This window comes from Macrotis lagotis, chromosome 1 (genome assembly GCF_037893015.1).
Source record: "Macrotis lagotis isolate mMagLag1 chromosome 1, bilby.v1.9.chrom.fasta, whole genome shotgun sequence".
Taxonomy (NCBI): domain Eukaryota; kingdom Metazoa; phylum Chordata; class Mammalia; order Peramelemorphia; family Peramelidae; genus Macrotis; species Macrotis lagotis.
In genome coordinates, this window is record NC_133658.1 from 221,462,271 (window position 1) to 221,480,940 (window position 18,670).

At 33.4% G+C, this 18,670-nt stretch overlaps 1 protein-coding gene and 1 non-coding gene across 2 annotated transcripts in view; one reads left to right on the plus strand and one right to left on the minus strand.

Moving 5' to 3' along the window:
• Window positions 1–18,670, plus strand: part of TTC27 (tetratricopeptide repeat domain 27) — a 236,747-nt gene that overhangs the window by 22,557 nt on the left and 195,520 nt on the right. The window contains exons 4-5 of the mRNA XM_074209683.1: window positions 1,157–1,297; window positions 7,738–7,840. Coding sequence (XP_074065784.1) covers window positions 1,157–1,297; window positions 7,738–7,840 — 244 coding nt within the window. The remainder of the gene's footprint in view (window positions 1–1,156; window positions 1,298–7,737; window positions 7,841–18,670) is intronic.
• Window positions 6,930–7,033, minus strand: LOC141510626 (U6 spliceosomal RNA). Its single transcript, XR_012475065.1, has one exon. It is a non-coding gene; the product is annotated as a U6 spliceosomal RNA (small nuclear RNA).

Sequence of the window (18,670 nt, forward strand, 5' to 3'; positions counted from 1 at the left end):
TTGGAAAAACCTTAAAAAAAAGCATATATCCACTTATCCATTGGACTACACTACCCTGATTTATACTAACATATTTTTATTTATCAAAATTGTGATTGTTTGCAGGAAAGAATATTTTCAGGCTCTAGTACCTCACTTCTTTGCTATGCTTTAAGAAAGCACCTACCTGCCCCAGGATTCTTGTTTAGTATTTTTGCTGTTCTTTGGCAAGTTATTTTCCTTTCCTGGGCCTCAGTTTCTATGTCCATAAATTGAATAGCTTGAACTCAATGATCTTTAAAGTTAGTTAGTTCTAAATACTATGATCCAATACTCTTCTTTCTATAACTTTTATTCATATTTCTATCCATTCATTCCACAGCTCTGTTACTCTTGCTATGCAATGCTACCATGTCAGTTTCCCCTCAGATTACTTTCCTCCTTGATAATAATTTTCCTGAACTTAAGTGAGGGAAAGAATGCATTTTTTTTAAAGAGATCTTAGTGTGTTATTGACAGAGGAAGAGAATCAGTTGTATTAAAGAGATTCTAGAGAGAGGAGAATAACCGGAGTATGCCTGATATTTATGGGTGTGATTTTCTTTGTAACTGTTTCTTGTGGCCCTGATACTGTAGGGGAAAAAATCCTCCATGTGGGTGCATGGATCAGTCTTGCCTTCTCTTCTACCTTTATGGCTCCCTGAATATTTTTCCCCATGAAGATGGGAATCCCAGAGGAGGCATGGGAAGGCAGCTAAGGATGGCGTTAGGGAATCATGTCTTATGAGAAAAATTTGAGGCAACTGCTGATGTTTATCCTAGAAAAGAGAATATTTGAGGAATAGTACATATTGCAGTTTTCAAATATTTGAAACTCTTGTCATGTAGATAAGTAAATGTGCATATTGGCCCTCATTTTCCTTATCCATAAATTGAAGGAGATGGCTAGATGACTTTTCTTTAAATCTATGAGCTTATAAATTATATCTCTGTGATGCCTTCTAATCTTCAGTATGCTTGTTGTCCCTGGTCAGGAGCCAAGTACTTTATTAGTTAATGGAGAGATGTTTGTCTGTTTAAGACAGCAAAATTTCTATTTAACTGTTTTCTTTTTTAAGGAAAGATGTGTCATCAGTGAGATTGATGTCATTACTTTACAAATAATTTTTTCTTTCAGACCAAAGAATTATGCACTGTTGTTTTGAGTCTGTTGATTCTTGATGGTGAATCAATCTACAGTCTGACTTCTAATCCTATATTACTGTTATTGGCTCGAATAATACTGGTGAACCTAAGACATAAATTCTCCAGCATCCAGGTAAGGAAAAAATGCCATGTAAATTATTTCCCTGGTGGGTTTTTTTTTGTTTGTTTTTTGTTTTTTTTTGCAAGGCAATGGGGTTAAGTGGCTTGCCCAAGGTCACATGGCTAGGTAATTATTAAGCGTCTGAGATCTGATTTGAACTCAGGTATTTCTGACTCCAAGGCCAGTACTCTTATCTACTGCACCACCTAGCCGCCCCATCCCTGGTGGTATTTCTTAGATACTACCATTAGATTATTTAAATGGGAATAATAATTTCTTACCTTATATAATATTCTTATAGGTAAAGTGTTATAAAAAATGTGACATACTGTTCAGTTCAACCAGTATTTATCATATTTCCTTTATTTGCCCAGTATTAGGTTAGGTGGAAAAACAAAAAAGGAGACAAGTTCTATCTTCAAAGTAGCTTATATTTAACTAGGGTAAAAGGCACAGTGTATATAGTAAATATGAGATGGTCGAATTGAGAAAGGCCACTTGTAGAAGGCGTCACTTAAACTGGATCTTGAAAGCTAAACATAGGTTCAGAGAGGTAGAGGGGAAGAGAGAGAGAGGTTATAGTAGGTAATGGGCAGCCCATGTTAAATCCTGTAGGTCTCTCGAATGCCACCAACAGTGAGCCATGAGTAAGAATCTGTGAGGGCAATGAGGTGGAATCACTGGAAAGATAGGCTGCAGCCAGCTTGTCAGGGGATTTAAATGTCAAATAAAGAAGTTTGCATTTTGTCCTGGAGGTACCAGGAGAGGAAGCTTCTGGATCCCATGCTTTATTAATTCATCTTAAAAGCATGGAAACAAATCAGTGTGAGCAAGAACTCCTCTGGGATATGTTCTTAGGTTTTGATTGATGAAATGATACCTGAGGAAATGGTTCTTTAAATATTGTTCCAGTTACGTTTATATTAACCAAGAATCAGTAAACATTTATTAAATGCCTACTATTTGCCAAACATTGTGCTCCGTGCTGGGGAAATGGGCAAAAGATAATCTGTGCCCTCCAGGAGCTCCAGGATTGAAGGTTTCATCTAGAATTAGTGGAAACAAAATTTTAACTGTTCTTTAAGCCTTAGTTGTAGGTTCGGATATATATCACCCTTCACACATCTTGATTGTAAAAGTTAGAGCTGATATAGCTCCTGGTCATTGGCTCTTTTCAGTAAGTGTGTTCCTTTGTAATAGTTTATCCTTGGCTGATGTTTAGACCTACCATTTAAGCTATGGAATATGAATATATCCAAATAAATACATATTTTTATACACACATGTGTGTGTATTTCTCTGTATCTATATCTATAAAATTGAGGTGGAAGTGTTGGATCAGTGATCCATGAAACTCTTGGAATAGAAACATCCTTTACCCAGCATAGTTTTATTCATGCCTAGGCTAGTCTTAGTATGAGGTGCATGGGTACATTGGCTGTTACACTGGGAGTTTCAGTGACCTGTTCCAGGTCATTCACACAGCGTGTCCTGTGTGTGTGGTTTGAGTGTGTGTGTGTGTGTGTGTGTGTGTGTGTGTGTAGGTTTCAATCCAGATTTCTCAGTTTTTATACTATCACTGAGGAAGTACCATTGCCATGAAATGACTTCAAATGGACTTTTCATTTACTTTAGCTTGAAAAACCCTAGAAATGGGACATAATCTGAATCTATCTTAGAAGTCTCTAATACAGTGGTTGTTTAATACAAGAAAATATTTTGTGATACTTTAATTTATAGATTGTAATATTAGCTTTTTTTCTTCCCTGATTTTTGTTTTCCTACTGACCAAGATATTCTTACTGCATCACAATAAAGGGCTGTAATTTGGTATTTGAATGAATAGAATCTTACTTTTCCCCTTCCAAATCTCTACCAGCAGATGGCAGACTAGGTTAATATCAGACAGAACTGTAACATTGTCAAATCTTTTAAATAGAGGGTTTTTTGTTTTGTTTTGTTTCATTGGCAGAACTTTATATTATAATCTCCATTTTGAATTAAAATAGACATATACTTTTATAGGTGTTGCAAAAAATAGATCTGAATCCATTGCAATTAGGGAACTTCCAACATTTTTCAGTGTTCTAAGAACAGGGAGGAAATAATTTGTCTGTACCTTGCTATATTGTTGCAGGGATTAAATAATTTTATCTCCTTGTGACAGCTTTAAAGAGCTATGTACATATCTGTTCTTGTTGCTATTAATCTTAAAGGGAGGTAGTATAATATGATGTAAAGACTATTGAATTTGACTTCAGGGGACACAGGATGCATCCCACCTCTGTTATATCTTGTATGACTTAGGGGGTTACTTAACCTTCTTGGCTCTCATTTTCTTTAATTATTAAAAAAGGGAGTTAAATTAGATTTCTTTCATCCCTAAAACATGGTTCTATGATAACAGAATAGAAGTTGTTGTTTGTCCTTCCTTTTGGAAGAGAACCATGACATCAGTGATATGCTAGTGAATTGGATTTAAGTGAAGGAGGACTGTGCACAGTCAACAGTTCCACATTTTCCTCTGCAGCCAATTAGTTCCAGTAGCCAGATATAGATCAGAACTCCTGGAGATGGCCCTGGATGTAATAGGAAGACCTTGACCTTTTTAGGATAAGTTTTTTTTAAACAGGTTTTAGTTTGATTGAGGCAATGCCCATTTAGTAATTAAGGCTACATAAGGAAATGAAGTGACAAAGAATGACCTTTTTTACCTAGACAAAAAAAATCTACCTGGAAGGGCAAGACCTTGAGGTTTATTTTTTTTTTTTGCAAGTCAATGGGGTTAAGTGGCTTGCCCAAGGTCACACAGCTAGGTAATTATTAAGTGTCTGAGGTCAGATTTGATCTCAGATATTCCTGACTCCAGGGTTAGTGCTCTATCCACTGCACCCCAAACAGAAGCAATTACTTATGTTCACTAGGAGTCAATCTGTGCCCAAACAGTGACCAAGTAGGCCTTGGCCTGGGACCTATTTGTTGATCAATGAATGAGAGCCAGAATGATTTTGTTTTAAGCCAGTAAATCCCAAGCTAATCTTGGGAGGTTTCAGTGAAGGATGAAGGATATACATATTTTTTTTAAAAAGGATTAAAAATCATTTTGGAAAATTTAACAATAAGGAAGGCTAAAGGCTTTATGTTTGGAATGCTTTTGAATAAAACGTGACCAAATTGAAAGTTCTCTTGGTACTTTTCCAGAGTACTTTCTAGCATGAGAATTTACCAACTAACCACAACAAATAGAGAGTTTAAAAGAAATTCTCATCATTGAATACATATCTTTTTCCAAATAGCCTCTAAATTAAAGTTTTCTGGAATTTATTTCCCAAACTACTTTATTTTGAAAATTCTTTTTTTATATTGTCTTTGTGTTACATAACAAAGTGATGAAATATGTGGGTTTAACCTTTTGACAGAAATTTTTCCTTGTAGTCCTCTGAGTCATTTAGTTAGATAACACATTTCTTAATTACTAAGAGTAATGTGCATTTGAAAAAGAAATCATTTTTGAGGAAGTTTATAACAAAGTATGTATAGCTGATTTGTTTAAACAATTGTGTTCATCCTTTAAAGCTTTCAGCGACCTTTGTCCTGCTTTTTACTTCATTGTGATATGACCAAATCATATTGTTGTTGAGTCTTTAATGGGCATGTCTTTTGATTTCCCTATAATTTTATTAACCATTTCTGTGACAAATAAAGCACTTTACTACTTTTCCGTTACAGGTTTTTTCCTCCCTCCTATAATGTATATCCCTTAAGGACACTTGTATTTGTATACCTATCAATCACTTGGAATATTTGTAGCACTGAACAAATGCTTTTCAGTCATTCTTTCATGGTAGTTCTATCTTAGGGAACTTTTTAGTAAATGTGAGCTCTATTATAGTCAATATTAGACCCTTGGTTGTATTTGTATTCCCTGCACCTAGTAGATTTTATTGTAGCTTCAATAAATTGAACTCATATGTGACATCCATCAGCTTAGTTTCTGAATTCATTTCTTGAATGAATGAAATGATAGTGTAATTGAATATGTTGCCAACAGTTGACCAATATCCTTAAATCATACCCATTTATTCCCTTTTTGAGTTACAGGTTGTTTGCTTCAAAAAGACATACTCTTTGGACCTCTAAATGTAGAAGCTTCTGAATCACCTGATATTGAAGAGTATGACTTGAGAAAAGACAATCTTGGATCTAGACTTAGGTCATGTTTTGGTGGTTAAATGAATAATCTGTGTAGAATATATATATAGTATAGATTTAGGCCCCTATGTAGAAGACTAGTTTCCTTTAAATACAGTCATTGACTCTTCAAGGAGAAGATTAGAGTGGTCATGATGGTCTCTTAACAGTTTTCACTTACTCACACATTCTTGCACAAAGAGGATCTTTGAAAATGTGGATAAAAACAGTGGTGCCTGAACCAAATGTCACTAATACTTAGAATTTTTATTTTGTAGCTGAACAATGATTTCATGTCATGTGGATTTTAATGACATAACTCTGAACAGAAAATTCTTCTCTCAAGTTGGTCTTAATTAAAATGTCCTTGGAGGCAGAGTATATCTTTCTCCATTGGAGACTAACTAGCTGTGAGCTTCAAAAAATGTAATGTGAAGGCATAAGGTTGCCATATGATATTTTTTTTCTTTCAAGTGAGATTAATGGGGCAGTAATGAGTGAGCAATGCAATCTTAAGTTGTCAGTCATAAACCTTTCATCGGTAAGTATGGCGAGCATTATTTGAAAGAAGATACTATTCACTATCATCAATACAGTGGAGTAAGTAAACATGTCAGCCATTCAGCTTGGGCTTTGTGAGGTTTAAGGGAAAAAAATCTATCCCAGTTTCCTTGCAGTTGTTAAACTTCTCGACTTTGGTTTTAAGTTCTCTCTCATAGTTTTGTGACTTTATGTAGACATAATTCTTGGTTCAGCTTTTCTTTTTAAATGAAAACTGGCCTCTCTGGCTCATACACAATAGTTGCAAGCCTGACACTTAGAGATTTCTCTCACTCTCACTTTTTTTTTTTAAACTAAAACAGGGTTGATTTTGTTGTGTTTCTCTCGGTAGGCTGATTGGTGAACCATGTCGTATTATTTGAAAACAGCCTCTCTACTGAATATTGTGAAGAGAAACCACTGTATAGAAAGAAGAGAAACTGTGTGTGTGTGTGTGTGTGTGTGTGTGTGTGTGTGTGTATACATACATATATATATATATATATATATATAATAGGTTGTATTGGTAACTGCTTTCTTGAATTTTTATCTATTATTTATACATAAATACACAAGCTAAACCAGCTATTTTGATGCTGGAAGCAAATCTGAACTCATAGGTACTAGAGAGCCATCGTAAATATGAGATTTTGTTGGAATATGACTTTGGAAGGACATATCTTACCTATATAGGTGTATAATTTGGTACATCATGTTTTTTTTAATAATGAACATCAGCATTTTCAAAATTCAGATGAAATAGTATACTTCTATTAAATAAACCTTTTAAAAAATATGGAGTAAATTTATCATGATAGTGCCCTGCTTGCCTCTGTTCCCTTTTGAAGTTCTTTTGTTAGTTTGTTTATTTTTGTGTTTTTAAATATTTAGTTTCTGCTCCTTTACAAAAAAAGCAAACCTGGAATGCTTTAATAATTTGTTTGTCATCCTTGCCTAGAGCCCATGCTAATTTTTCTCTGTGTGGGTCCAGTTTTACTGTATGTGCTGCCAAAGCAAGCATGATTTTCTACTTTTTCCCATATCAGTTAGTCATATTTTGTCATTTCCACCTCCAGAACATTTCTCATGTCTGTTCTCTTTTGTCTACTCACACAGCCTCTACCCTAGTATAGGGTCTCCTCATCCCCCAAAAGGACTATTGCAATAGCTTTGTCATTTGTCTTAGTGTTTAATTTATGATAGTCATGGAATATCCAAATGGAGTTGGCCCATAAGCAAATAGAATTTGTGTTAAAAATTGTGACAGTGCATAGAGATTTGACAGTAAAATCTGCTGGAATTATCTAATGAAGTAGGACATGTTTAATCTGAAGATAAGTCTGGAGAGGAATATGAATTAGATTTAAACTTGATGTAAGGAGAACTCCCATACAGTTAGTATTATTTATCAGTGGAATGGTCTATTTAAAGAGACAGTGGAGTCTTCAACCAAAGTCTTCATGACCATTTGTTATATGTTATTGAGAGAATTCTTATTCACATATGACTTGGACTTTATAATTTTGAGAGTTCTTTTAAGCTTTAGATTCTGTGATTTTTTGAGTTTAGTAAATCTAATTAAAAGTTGTTTTTAAATGTGTCTATAGACACACTTAATATATTGTTAAATTTTACAACACAAATATTTTATGGGATATGAATTTTTCAGAGCTGTGAATTTTATTTCACCTATTGACTTGATTTTTTTGTTTGTTTTTTAGACCTTACCATGGTGGACTTTAAGATGTGTGAACATTCACCAGCAGTTGTTAGAAGAGCGCTCACCTGAGCTCTTCAGCCTTGCCCAGGCCAGTATTGAACAAGGTGTGTGATGAAATTTTCCTACGTGTGTTAGTATAAAATTTAAGTCTTATTTCAGGTGAAATGATTTGTATTCATTTTTTTTTGTCAAGTTGTAACTTATGCCAACATCTGGTTCTTTAAATAAGTGTTTTTGTAATCTGATAAAAGCATAAAAATCATAGTTAAAGTATTTACTGTATGTTTCTGAGAAAGGCAAATAACCACAAACCAACTTGATAATTTGGAACTTAGAAAAAAAGTGATTATGAAAATAATCTGAGCAGCAATAAAATAAAACAAGCATTCCTTTTTAACTTTCTATATATTTTGTGGTTCTCATTTGGAATCTTCTCTTTAGAGAAAAAATTTTTTCTTGATATCTTTTATTTTTATATTACCATCATTTTCCAATAGTTAAAAAAAAAACCAGTCTCTCAGAAATCTTATTGTATATGCAAATTTTCACATGCAATGTCCCTTACCTCTGCAGAGAAGGATAAGGGAAGTTTACATCTAAAAATGAATAGTGAATTTCAACACATTCTGTTGTCATGCTAGTATGGTAGTTGCTTCTATATCCATATTAATTACATGTTCATTAATTTCTACATTCATATACATTTAAATTTTTATGTAATGGCAGTCAATGTGAATCTCTGTCATGTCTGGTTTTTAAATTGCTTTCCTTCATTCTTTCCAAATTATTTTATATTTCTTAAATGATTATTGTTTATAAATTGCTTTATTTTTCTAAATTTTTCTGATTTTTCTAATTATTTCTAATTTCTGATTATTTCTAAATTTCCATATTCCTTATATGTTTATAGTTTTTGAATGCTATAGTTTTATATTTTATTGACATGCTGTAGTTTATTCAGCAATTTGGGTCTATTATTTATTCTTTTAGATTTGCCATATTAATGATTTGTATTATCTTTATAGTTTTCATTATTTCTTACCCTATTAACTTTTATTGATCTAATTGTCAATTTGTTTGATCTGTATAAATTTAACATTATTCATTATTTCAATTTATTTCACCACTTTTTTCTGCCTCTTATACTTTTCTGGCTTGAATTCAGTTTTATCTACCTCTTACACTCACTGTATGATCTTGAGCAAATCACATCATTTTTGTGGGACTCAGTTTCTTTTTTCTATAAACCAGGGCTATCTAGAATATAGCTGCAGGGCAATTTTACATGGCTTTCCTGTGGGTTTACCAAATGCTTTAGTAAAGGAAGCCAAGCTACCAAAGAGCTCTCATTAAAATGAGAAATCAAAATATATTGTCTATTGTTTCAATAAAACCTTTTAAAATTAAGGTTGGGCAGGCCTCCTATAAAATAAAGGCTTATTTTGTTCTATAAACATTCTATGTATTATTATTATTTTTTTTTAGATTTTTCAAGGCAATGGGGCTAAGTGACTTGCCCAAGGCCACACGGCTAGATAATTATTAAGTGTCTGAGGTCGGATTTGAACCCAAGTACTCCTGACTATTCACTATGCTACCTAGCCGCTCCTGTATTATTTTTTAATATTGATGAATCTATTTTTTTCAAACCATTCTATAGCCATTCTTTTAAGTAGGAAGATTTGGACCATACACATTTATTAATAAATTTGATGAAGTTAATTTTTTTCTGTTTTTGATCTTAATTTTATGTACTGGCAGTAGCTTAGTTAAGTTTTCTACAACACTTTCCACTACTGGAAGTGAATAAATATCCCCTTTTGGTTTAAAATAGGCATTTCATTTTCAGACTATCAGTTCTGACTTTTTTTTGAATGGTCGAATTTTTGTTGTTATTTCTTGCCATTTTAAACATCTCATTTATAATTGAATATATTTTAACTCTTCATATTTTCCTTAATCAAAATATACACTTATATTATGAAATAATTTATTTGCCGATATTTCTTTGTGAATATATAATTTTCCAAAGTAATGACGGCAAACTTGGTGTAATGGAATCTATTCACTGATGATATCTTGTCCTTAGATTTGGAATTCTCCTTTGAATATTTAAATATAAAACTTAAAAGTAAATTGTTAGAGTTTTAATAAAATGTTTAAGTTTGAAACTTAAGTGATTTTTGAAACTTTGAAGAGATATATTTTCGATCAATTCTTCCTCCTATCTGCTGGAGTAATGATTCCTCATTGAAAAATTTGGAAAGTTTTTAAAGGCTAAGGCTACTTTATAGTATTTATCTAGATTTCAGCAGATCCAGAGGAGTGTATTGAACCCATTTGGTCCAGTCCTCTTATTTTACAGTTAAGGATCTGAGAACTAGAGGAGTTAAATGGCTTGTCAAATTACAGGAATTAAATTCTTTGAGTCCAAATTCAGGATGATTTCCACCATACTGTTGCTTCCAATTTAATTTTTCTTAACTTTCTTGTCTCATTTGTAATTCTTTTATTGTCATAGTTTTCAAATGTGGTAATTCTGTGTCTTGGAAAGTTGAATTTTGTATTTCAATATGGTGAGGTCAGTGGCTTTTTTCTACTTGCTGAATAATTCCTATTGTTCCTATTGTTTGGTACTTCAGGGAATAGTTTCTGATTACTTTTTTGAATATGATGCCAAGAATTTTTATTTACTCTCTGGAATCTTATTAATGTCTGAATTTCTCAGTTTATTTTCTTAGACTAATCATTGTCATTGTTTTTAAAATTCTGTGTCATTCTGTTTTCTTATTCTTGTCCATTTCTCTTTGCTCAGATGTATTTTTTTCTGCTTTTTACATTGATATTTTCAATTTTGTGCTATATTGCATTTTCTTTAAGTTTGTTTCTTTTTCTTTTCCTTTGACTATTTTTTTGGACTGAATTTAAATATTACTTTGATATGTTTATTTACCTTTTATATTTGTTCTCTTGATTTTTATTACTCGTCAGTTTATAATTCTGCCTTTTTTAAATATTTCAAAGTTTCCTTTTCTTTGATTAATTCACTAGCAATGGACTACTGATTCAGTAGAAATTTCTTCCTGTTTGTTGAGAGGTGGATAGAAATGAATAAGAGAAGATAATTTGCCCAACTGAGAAGGCAGAGCAACTGGTGTTCAATCTGGACTCTGTTACTCCTTCATAGTTTATAGGAATATCATGGAAGAAATATTGGCAGGACTTGGCTTGTGTTGTATGAAACTGGTAATTCTTTCTAGAAACTTAAGGATTACTTTGTCTTGATTGGGCTGTAGTTACCCCATTGTGCTTTTGCTGAGAGTTTCCTCTCAAGACTGAGCTTTGACTCTTTTAACTGTTTCCCTGTTTTGAAATAAGTTCTTCTTTTGTTTCATTGTGTTTTTCTTGGAGGACAGTACTAATTAGATTTTTTAAAATGCTATTTTATAGGTCATTTGTTTCTGATTGTAAATATCTTAAATGTTCTTTCTGTTTTACTGATGTCTGATTTTGATTTACTATTATTGAATCATTTAACTTTTGAACTATCTTTGCCAAATTCTCTTTTTTTAGTGGTTAGTCTTTTTTTATTTGAAACCAGAGCTGTTCAACCTTACTTTTAAAAGTTTTTATTGAAACAATAGGCAATATATTTTGATTTGCCATTTTAGTGAGGGCTCTGCTCATAGACTGCATTCTGGACAGCCCTGTTCTAAACCATTATTTCTGTATTTCAGTTTTTTCATTATGAACTCTAATTTTAATCCAGTGTTGGACTATGGCAAAAAAACCCTTAATTTTTAGTCCCAATTTAGCTTGTTGTGAAAGCTTAAGCATATCATTTAACTTCTCTTAGCCTTAATTTCCTCCTCTTTAAAATGGGTATAATAAGATTTATGCCATTTACCCTATTGCGTTAAATAAGTGGATCAAGTGAAATAATAGTATAATGGTGCTTTGCAAATCCTACCCTGATTTTTAAATGCCAGTAATCTTTATTGTCAGGATTGTTCAGTTCTTTTATTAGACCTTCAATCTCTTGTTATTTCTGGCCAGTCAGTTTTCCAGTGTATTGATGGAAAAAACACTGGTTTTGTAGTCTAAGAGGTTGATTTCTTTTTATTTTTTATTTTTCTTTTTTCTTTTTTAAAATTATTTTTATTTAAGATACTATTTGAATTTGACAATTTTCTCCCCTATCTTCCCTCCCCCCACCCCCCACCACAGAAAGCACTCTGTCAGTCTTTACTTTGTTTCCATGTTGTACCTTGATCCAAATTGGGTGTGATGAGAGAGAAATCATATCATTAAAGAAGAAAAGAGAACTCTAAGAGGTGACAAGATCAGACAATTAATATATCTGTTTCCACAGCTCCTTATTTGGATACAGATGGCACTCTCCTTTGCAGACAGCCCAAAATTGTTCCTGATTCTTACACTGATGAAATGAGCAGGTCCTTCAAGGTTGAACATCACTCCCATGTTGCTGTTAGGGTGTACAGTGTTTTTCTGGTTCTCCTCATCTCACTCAGCATCAGTTCATGCAAATCCCTCCAGGCTTTCCTGAAATCCCATCCCTCCTGGTTTTTAATAGAACAATAGTGTTCCATGACATACATATACCACAGTTTGCTAAGCCATTCCCCAATTGAAGGACGTTTACTTGATTTCCGATTCTTTGCCACCACAAACAGGGCTGCTATAAATATTTTTGTACAGGTAATGTTTTTACCCTTTTTCCTCATCTCTTCAGGGTATAGACCCAGTAATGGTATTGCTGGGTCAAAGGGTATGCACATTTTTGTTGCCCTTTGGGCATAGTTCAAAATAGTTCTCCAGAAGGGTTGGATGAGTTCACAGCTCCACCAACAGTGTAATAGTGTCCCAGATTTCCCACATCCCTTCTAACAATGATCATTCTTCCTGGTCTTACTGGCCAACCTGAGAGGTGTGAGGTGGTACCTCAGAGAAACTTTAATTTGCATTTCTCTAATAATTAATGATTTAGAGCATTTTTTCATATGGCTATGGATTACTTTGATCTCATCTGTAAATTGCCTTTGCATATCCTTTGACCATTTGTCAATTGGGAAATGGCTTTTTGTTTTAGAAATATGACTCAGTTCTCTGTATATTTTAGAAATGAGTCCTTTGTCAGAATCATTAGTTGTAAAGATTGTTTCCCAATTTATTACATTTCTTTTGATCTTGGTTACATTGGTTTTATCTGTGCAAAAGCTTTTTAATTTAATGTAATCGAAATCATCTAATTGGTTTTTGGTGATATTCTCCAACTCTTAGTCATAAACTGCTCCTCTTTCCATAGATCTGACAGGTAAACTAATCTTTGATCTTCTAATTTGCTTATAGTATTGTTTTTTATGTCTGTGTCCTGTAACCATTTGGATCTTATCTTGGTAAAGGGTGTGAGGTGTTGGTCTAATCTAAGTTTCTTCCATACTAACTTCCAATTTTCCCAGCAATTTTTATCAAAGAAGGAGTTTTTATCCCAATGGCCAGACTCTTTTGGGTTTATCAAACAGGAGCTTACTATAATCATCTCCTGCTTTTACACCTAGTCTATTCCACTGGTCCACCACTCTATTTCTTAGCCAATACTAAACAGTTTTGATGACTGATGCTTTATAATATAATTTTAGATAGGGTAGAGCTAAGCCACCTTCTTTTGCACTTTTTTTCATTAACCTCCTGGCAATTCTTGACTTTTTATTTCTCCATATGAATTTACTTACAATTTTTTCTAACTCGTTAAAGTAATTTTTTAGAACTTTGGTAGGGCACTAAGCAGATAGTTTAGTTTTGGTAGAATTGTCATTTTTATTATATTAGCTCTCCCTATCCATGAGCAGTTGATATTTGCCCAGTTATTTAAATCTGATTTAATTTGTATGAGAAGTGTTTTATAATGGTTTTCAAAAAAATTCTGAGTCTGTCTTGCCAAATAGACTCCCAAATATTTTATATTGTCTGAGGTTACTTTGAATGGGATTTCTCTTTCTAGCTCTTCCTGCTGTTTCTTGCTAGACATATATAGAAAAGTTGAGGATTTATGAGGGTTTATTTTATAACCTGCAACTTTGCTAAAATTGCTAATTGTTTCCAGTAGTTTTTTAGATGATTTCTTGGGATTCTCATCATGACATCTGCAAAGAGTGAGAGTTTTGTCTCTTCCTTCCCAATTCTAATGCCTTCAATTTCTTTTTCTTCTCTATTTGCTGATGCTAACATTTCTAATACAATATTGAATAGTAGTGATAATGGGCACCCTTGTTGCACCCCTGATCTTATTGGGAATGCCTCTAGCCTCTCCCCATTGAATATAATGCTTGTTGATGGTTTCAGATAGATACTACTAATTATTTTAAGGAACAGTCCATTTATTCCTGCACTCTAGTGTTTTTAATAAGAATGGATGCTGTATTTTGTCAAAAGCTTTTTCAGCATCTATTGATATGATCATATGATTTCTGATAGGTTTGTTGTTGATATAATTGAGTATACTAACAGTTTTCCTAATATTGAACCAATCCTGCATTCCTGGAATAAATCCTACTTGATCATAATGTATTATCCTAGCGATAACTTGTAATCGTTTTGCTAAGATTTTATTTAGGATTTTTGTATCTATATTCATCAGGGAGATAGGTCGATAATTTTCTTTCTCTGTTTTAACTCTTCCTGTTTTAGGTAACAGTACCATATTGGTTTCATAGAAAGTTAGCAGAGTTCCATCTTTCCCTAATTTTCCAAAGAGTTTATATAGGATTGGAAGCAGTTGTTCCTTAAATGTTCGGTAGAATTCACTTGTGAATCCATCAGGCCCTTTAGACTTTTTTTAGGGAGTTCAACAATGGCTTGTTGAATTTCTTTTTCTGAGATAGTGTTGTTTAGGTATTTAATGTCTTCATTTTACCTGGGCAACTTATATTTTTGTAAATATTCATCCATTTCACTTAGTTTATCAAATTTATTGGCATAGAGTTGGGCAAAATAATTTCAAATTATTTAATTTCCTCCTCATTGTTGGTGAGTTCACCTTTTTCATTTATGGTACTAGCAATTTGCTTTTCTTCTTTTTTTTCAATCAAATTGACCAGAGGTTTATCAATTTTATTGGTTTTTTCATAATACCAACTTTTGGTTTTATTTATTCAATAATTTTTTTGCTTTTGATTTTATTAATTTCTCCTTTAATTTTTAGAATTTCTAATTTAGTATTTAATTGGTGATTTTTGATTTGTTCTTTCTCTAATTTTTTTAGTTGCATGTTTAGTTCATTGATTTCCTCTTTCTCCAGTTTATTCATGTAAGCATTTAGAGCTAAAATATATCCCCTGAGAGCCGCTTTGAATGAATCCCATAGGTTTTGATATGTTGTTTCATTATTATTATTATCTGGCATAAAATGGTTAATTTCTATAATTTGTTTTTTGGTCCACTCATTTTTTAAAATGAGGTTATTCAGTTTCCAAATTGTTCAGGGTCTTATTATATCTCCTTGGACCTGTATTGCATATGACTTTTATTGCATTGTGATCTGAGAAAGATGCATTCACTATTTCTGCCTTTTCTGCAGTTGATCATTAGGTTTTATAAAGTCCTAGTACATGGTCAATTTTTGTATAAGTTCCATGTACTGCAGAGAAAAAGGTATATTCCTTTCTATCCCCATTCAGTTTCCTCCATAAGTCTACCATATCTAATTTTTCTAACAATCTATTTACCTCCTTAACTTCTTTCTTGTTTATTTTATGATTCGATTTATCTAGATCTAATAGCAGGAGTTTGAGGTCTCCCACTAGTAGAGTTTTGCTGTCTATGTCTTCCTGTAGTTCTTTCAACTTCTCTTCTAAGAATTTGGGTGCTGTCCCACTGGGTGTATATATATTCATTATTGAAATGACTTTACTGTCTATGGTACCTTTTAGGAGGATAAAGTTTCCTTCCTTATCTCTTTTAATGCTACCTTTTTTTGCTGCTGCTTTGTCTGAGATAAGGATTGCTACCCCTGCTTGTTTTGCTTCAGCTGAAGTTCAATATATTTTGCTCCAACCTTTTACCTTTACTCTATATGTATCTCTCTTCTTCAAATGAATTTCTTGTAAGCAGCATATTGTAGGATTCTGGTTTTTAATCCACTCTGCTATTCGCTTATGTTTTAAGGGAGAGTTCATCCCATTCACATTCAAGGTTATGATTACTAATTCTTTATTGCCCTCTGTGCTATCTTCCCTCCCTTTGTATTTTTCCCCCTTTCTCCCCACTTTATCCATATTCCCCAGTATTTTGTTTCTGAATACCACCCCCTTCAGTGTGTTTGCCCTCCTATATCACCCCTCCTCTTTCTTTCCCCTTTCCCTTTTTCCCCTTCCCTTCCCTTCCTTTTGTTATTTCCCCTTCCCCCCCCCCCCACTCTCCTTCCCTTTCTCCGTCCCCCCCTCCCCTTTTCCCCTTTTAATACTTGAAAGGTTAGATGTTTTATAAGTTAACTGAGTATGTGTAGGTTGACTTTATGCCAAGTCTGATGAGAAGAAGATTCAGGTGTTTCTGCTCTGCTCCCTTCTTCCCCTCTATTACCATAGGGTTTTTAGTACCTCTTAGTGTAATGAGATTTACTCCATTCACTCCCCTCCCTCCTCCAGTCTCTTTCCTGTCCCCCTTTTTTAAGGAGGTAGTGTTTTTTAGATCATTCTAAGTCATAGAAAATTCTGAGTGTCTTTCCCTTCTAATTCAGTATATTGTATCGAATAGAGTCAAAATTCCTGAGAGTTATTAGAGTCTTTCTCCCAAGTGGGGTTAAAACCAGTTACATCTCTTTAGATAGCACTCTCAAAGATAGGTCATTAATGTCCATCATTTCTGGCTAGGTATATTCTCTCTGTTAGAGTTACAATTTTCAAGATTTATGAGAATCTTTTTTCCCCCCATGCTAGGATATAGCCAGTTTTGACTTAACTGGATTGCATTTTTTTTCCCCTTTTACCGCTACTAGTTTTTTTTTTTTTTACATTTTCACGTGTCTCTTGAACCTCCTGTTTGATGTCCAGATTTTCTGTTTAGCTCTGGTCTTTTCATCAGAAATTTTTGGAATTCTTCCATTTCATTAAATGTCCATCTTTTTCCCTGGAAGAGAATGCTCAGCTTTGCGGGAAAGTAGATTCTTGGCTTAATTCCAACCTCCCTTGCTCTTTGGAATATCTCATTCCAGGCCCTTAGATCCCTTAATGTTGATACATCCAGGTCCTCCATGATCCTTACTGTGGCTCCTTGATATTTAAATTGTTTCTTTCTGGCTGCTTGCAGGATTTTCTCTTTTATCTGATAATTCTGCAGTTTGACCACAACATTCCTTGGTGTTTTCATTTTAGGATTTTTTTCTGGTGGAGATTGATGTACTTTTTCAATAACTACTGTGCCTTCCGATTCCATGATATCAGGGCAGTTTTCCATTACTAGATCCTGTAATATTAAGTCCGGGCTTTTTTTCTCTTTAATGTTTCAGGAAGTCCTATAATTTTCAGGTTGCCCCCTCCTTGATCTATTTTCGATGTCAGTGGTTTTGTTGATGAGGTATTTTACATTTGCTTCTCTTTTTTTCTATTTTTTGATTTTGTTTAACTGACTCTTGCTGTCTCATGGAGTCATTAGTTTTTGTAGACTCCATTCTTTTTTGGAGGGAGGAATTTTCTTCGTTAACCTCTTGCAACTCCTTTTCCAATTGGTCAATTCTACTTTTGAAAGAGCTTTCCATTTGACCAATTGAGGTTTTGAGAGAATTAATTTCTTTTTGCATTTGCCCATTTGAAGATCTGAGAGATTTATTCTCATTTTGTATTTGTCCAGTTGTACTGGAAAATTTGGAGGAGACAATACCTTGCAAAAAGAAAACAAAACATTAGAACGAGGTTGATTTCTGCTCTCAGCTCTGTTAATTGTCTGGTTTCAGTAAGTCAATAAATATTAATTGCTTACTATTAATAGTTTAAGTTCTGAAGATACAAAACCAGGCAAAAAATTTTCCCGACTTTGACAGCATATGCAAAGAAATATGCATAAACAAGCTTTATGTAGGATAAAGAGGGAAAAATTAATAGAGGCCATGGTCTCAGTTTCCTCATCTACAAAATGATTATATTGGATCATAAATGATTTCAAAAAACCTTGCCAGTTCTATGACTATTTCTAGGATCTGTGATCCTATTCTTTCTTTTCTCTTGGAATTATGTTCTAGATTTCTCTTGTAGTTTTTTTCTCTTTATAGTAAGAGATTTTCTTTTTATTCATTTCCCTAATTTATCTGTTATTTTTCTTTTCATAGAGGCAATCTTATCCTTGCTCCCTATGATAGTCCTTCAGGTATTTATAGATAAATATTTCCCGAAATCTTTCCTTCTCTAGACTAAACATCACTAATTCCTTCAGTTGAGCTTTGTAGGCATGCACTGCATACTCTCTTAAACGTTCTGATTACCTTCCTCTGAACACTTGCAAGTTCATGAGTTCTTAACTAGACACAAAAGTGGATAGATTTCAACCATCCATAAATATGTATGGGAAAAATTATCTCTTTTTTAATCTTTTATTTTTATCACTGGTTTAAAGTTACAATTTTCTTATTTAAAAATATTATTCTTAGAAAGGGGTTCATAGGCTTTATCACATTGCTCAAGGGATCTCTGCCTTAGAGAACCTCTGCTGTAATTAATCAGTGAAATTCCCAGTGCTTGTCATCTTGAACTTAACTACACTGTTCTAGATTTTGTCTCATTGAGGCAGGGCACAGGTATAACTTTTTAGCTGTGTTGTACAATGAGATACTTGATCCAGAAATTTGGAAGACCTGAGTTCAAAAATGCCTTCAAACATTAACTATGTGACCCTGGGCAAGTTACTTAGCTGCCTGCCTCCTTTCC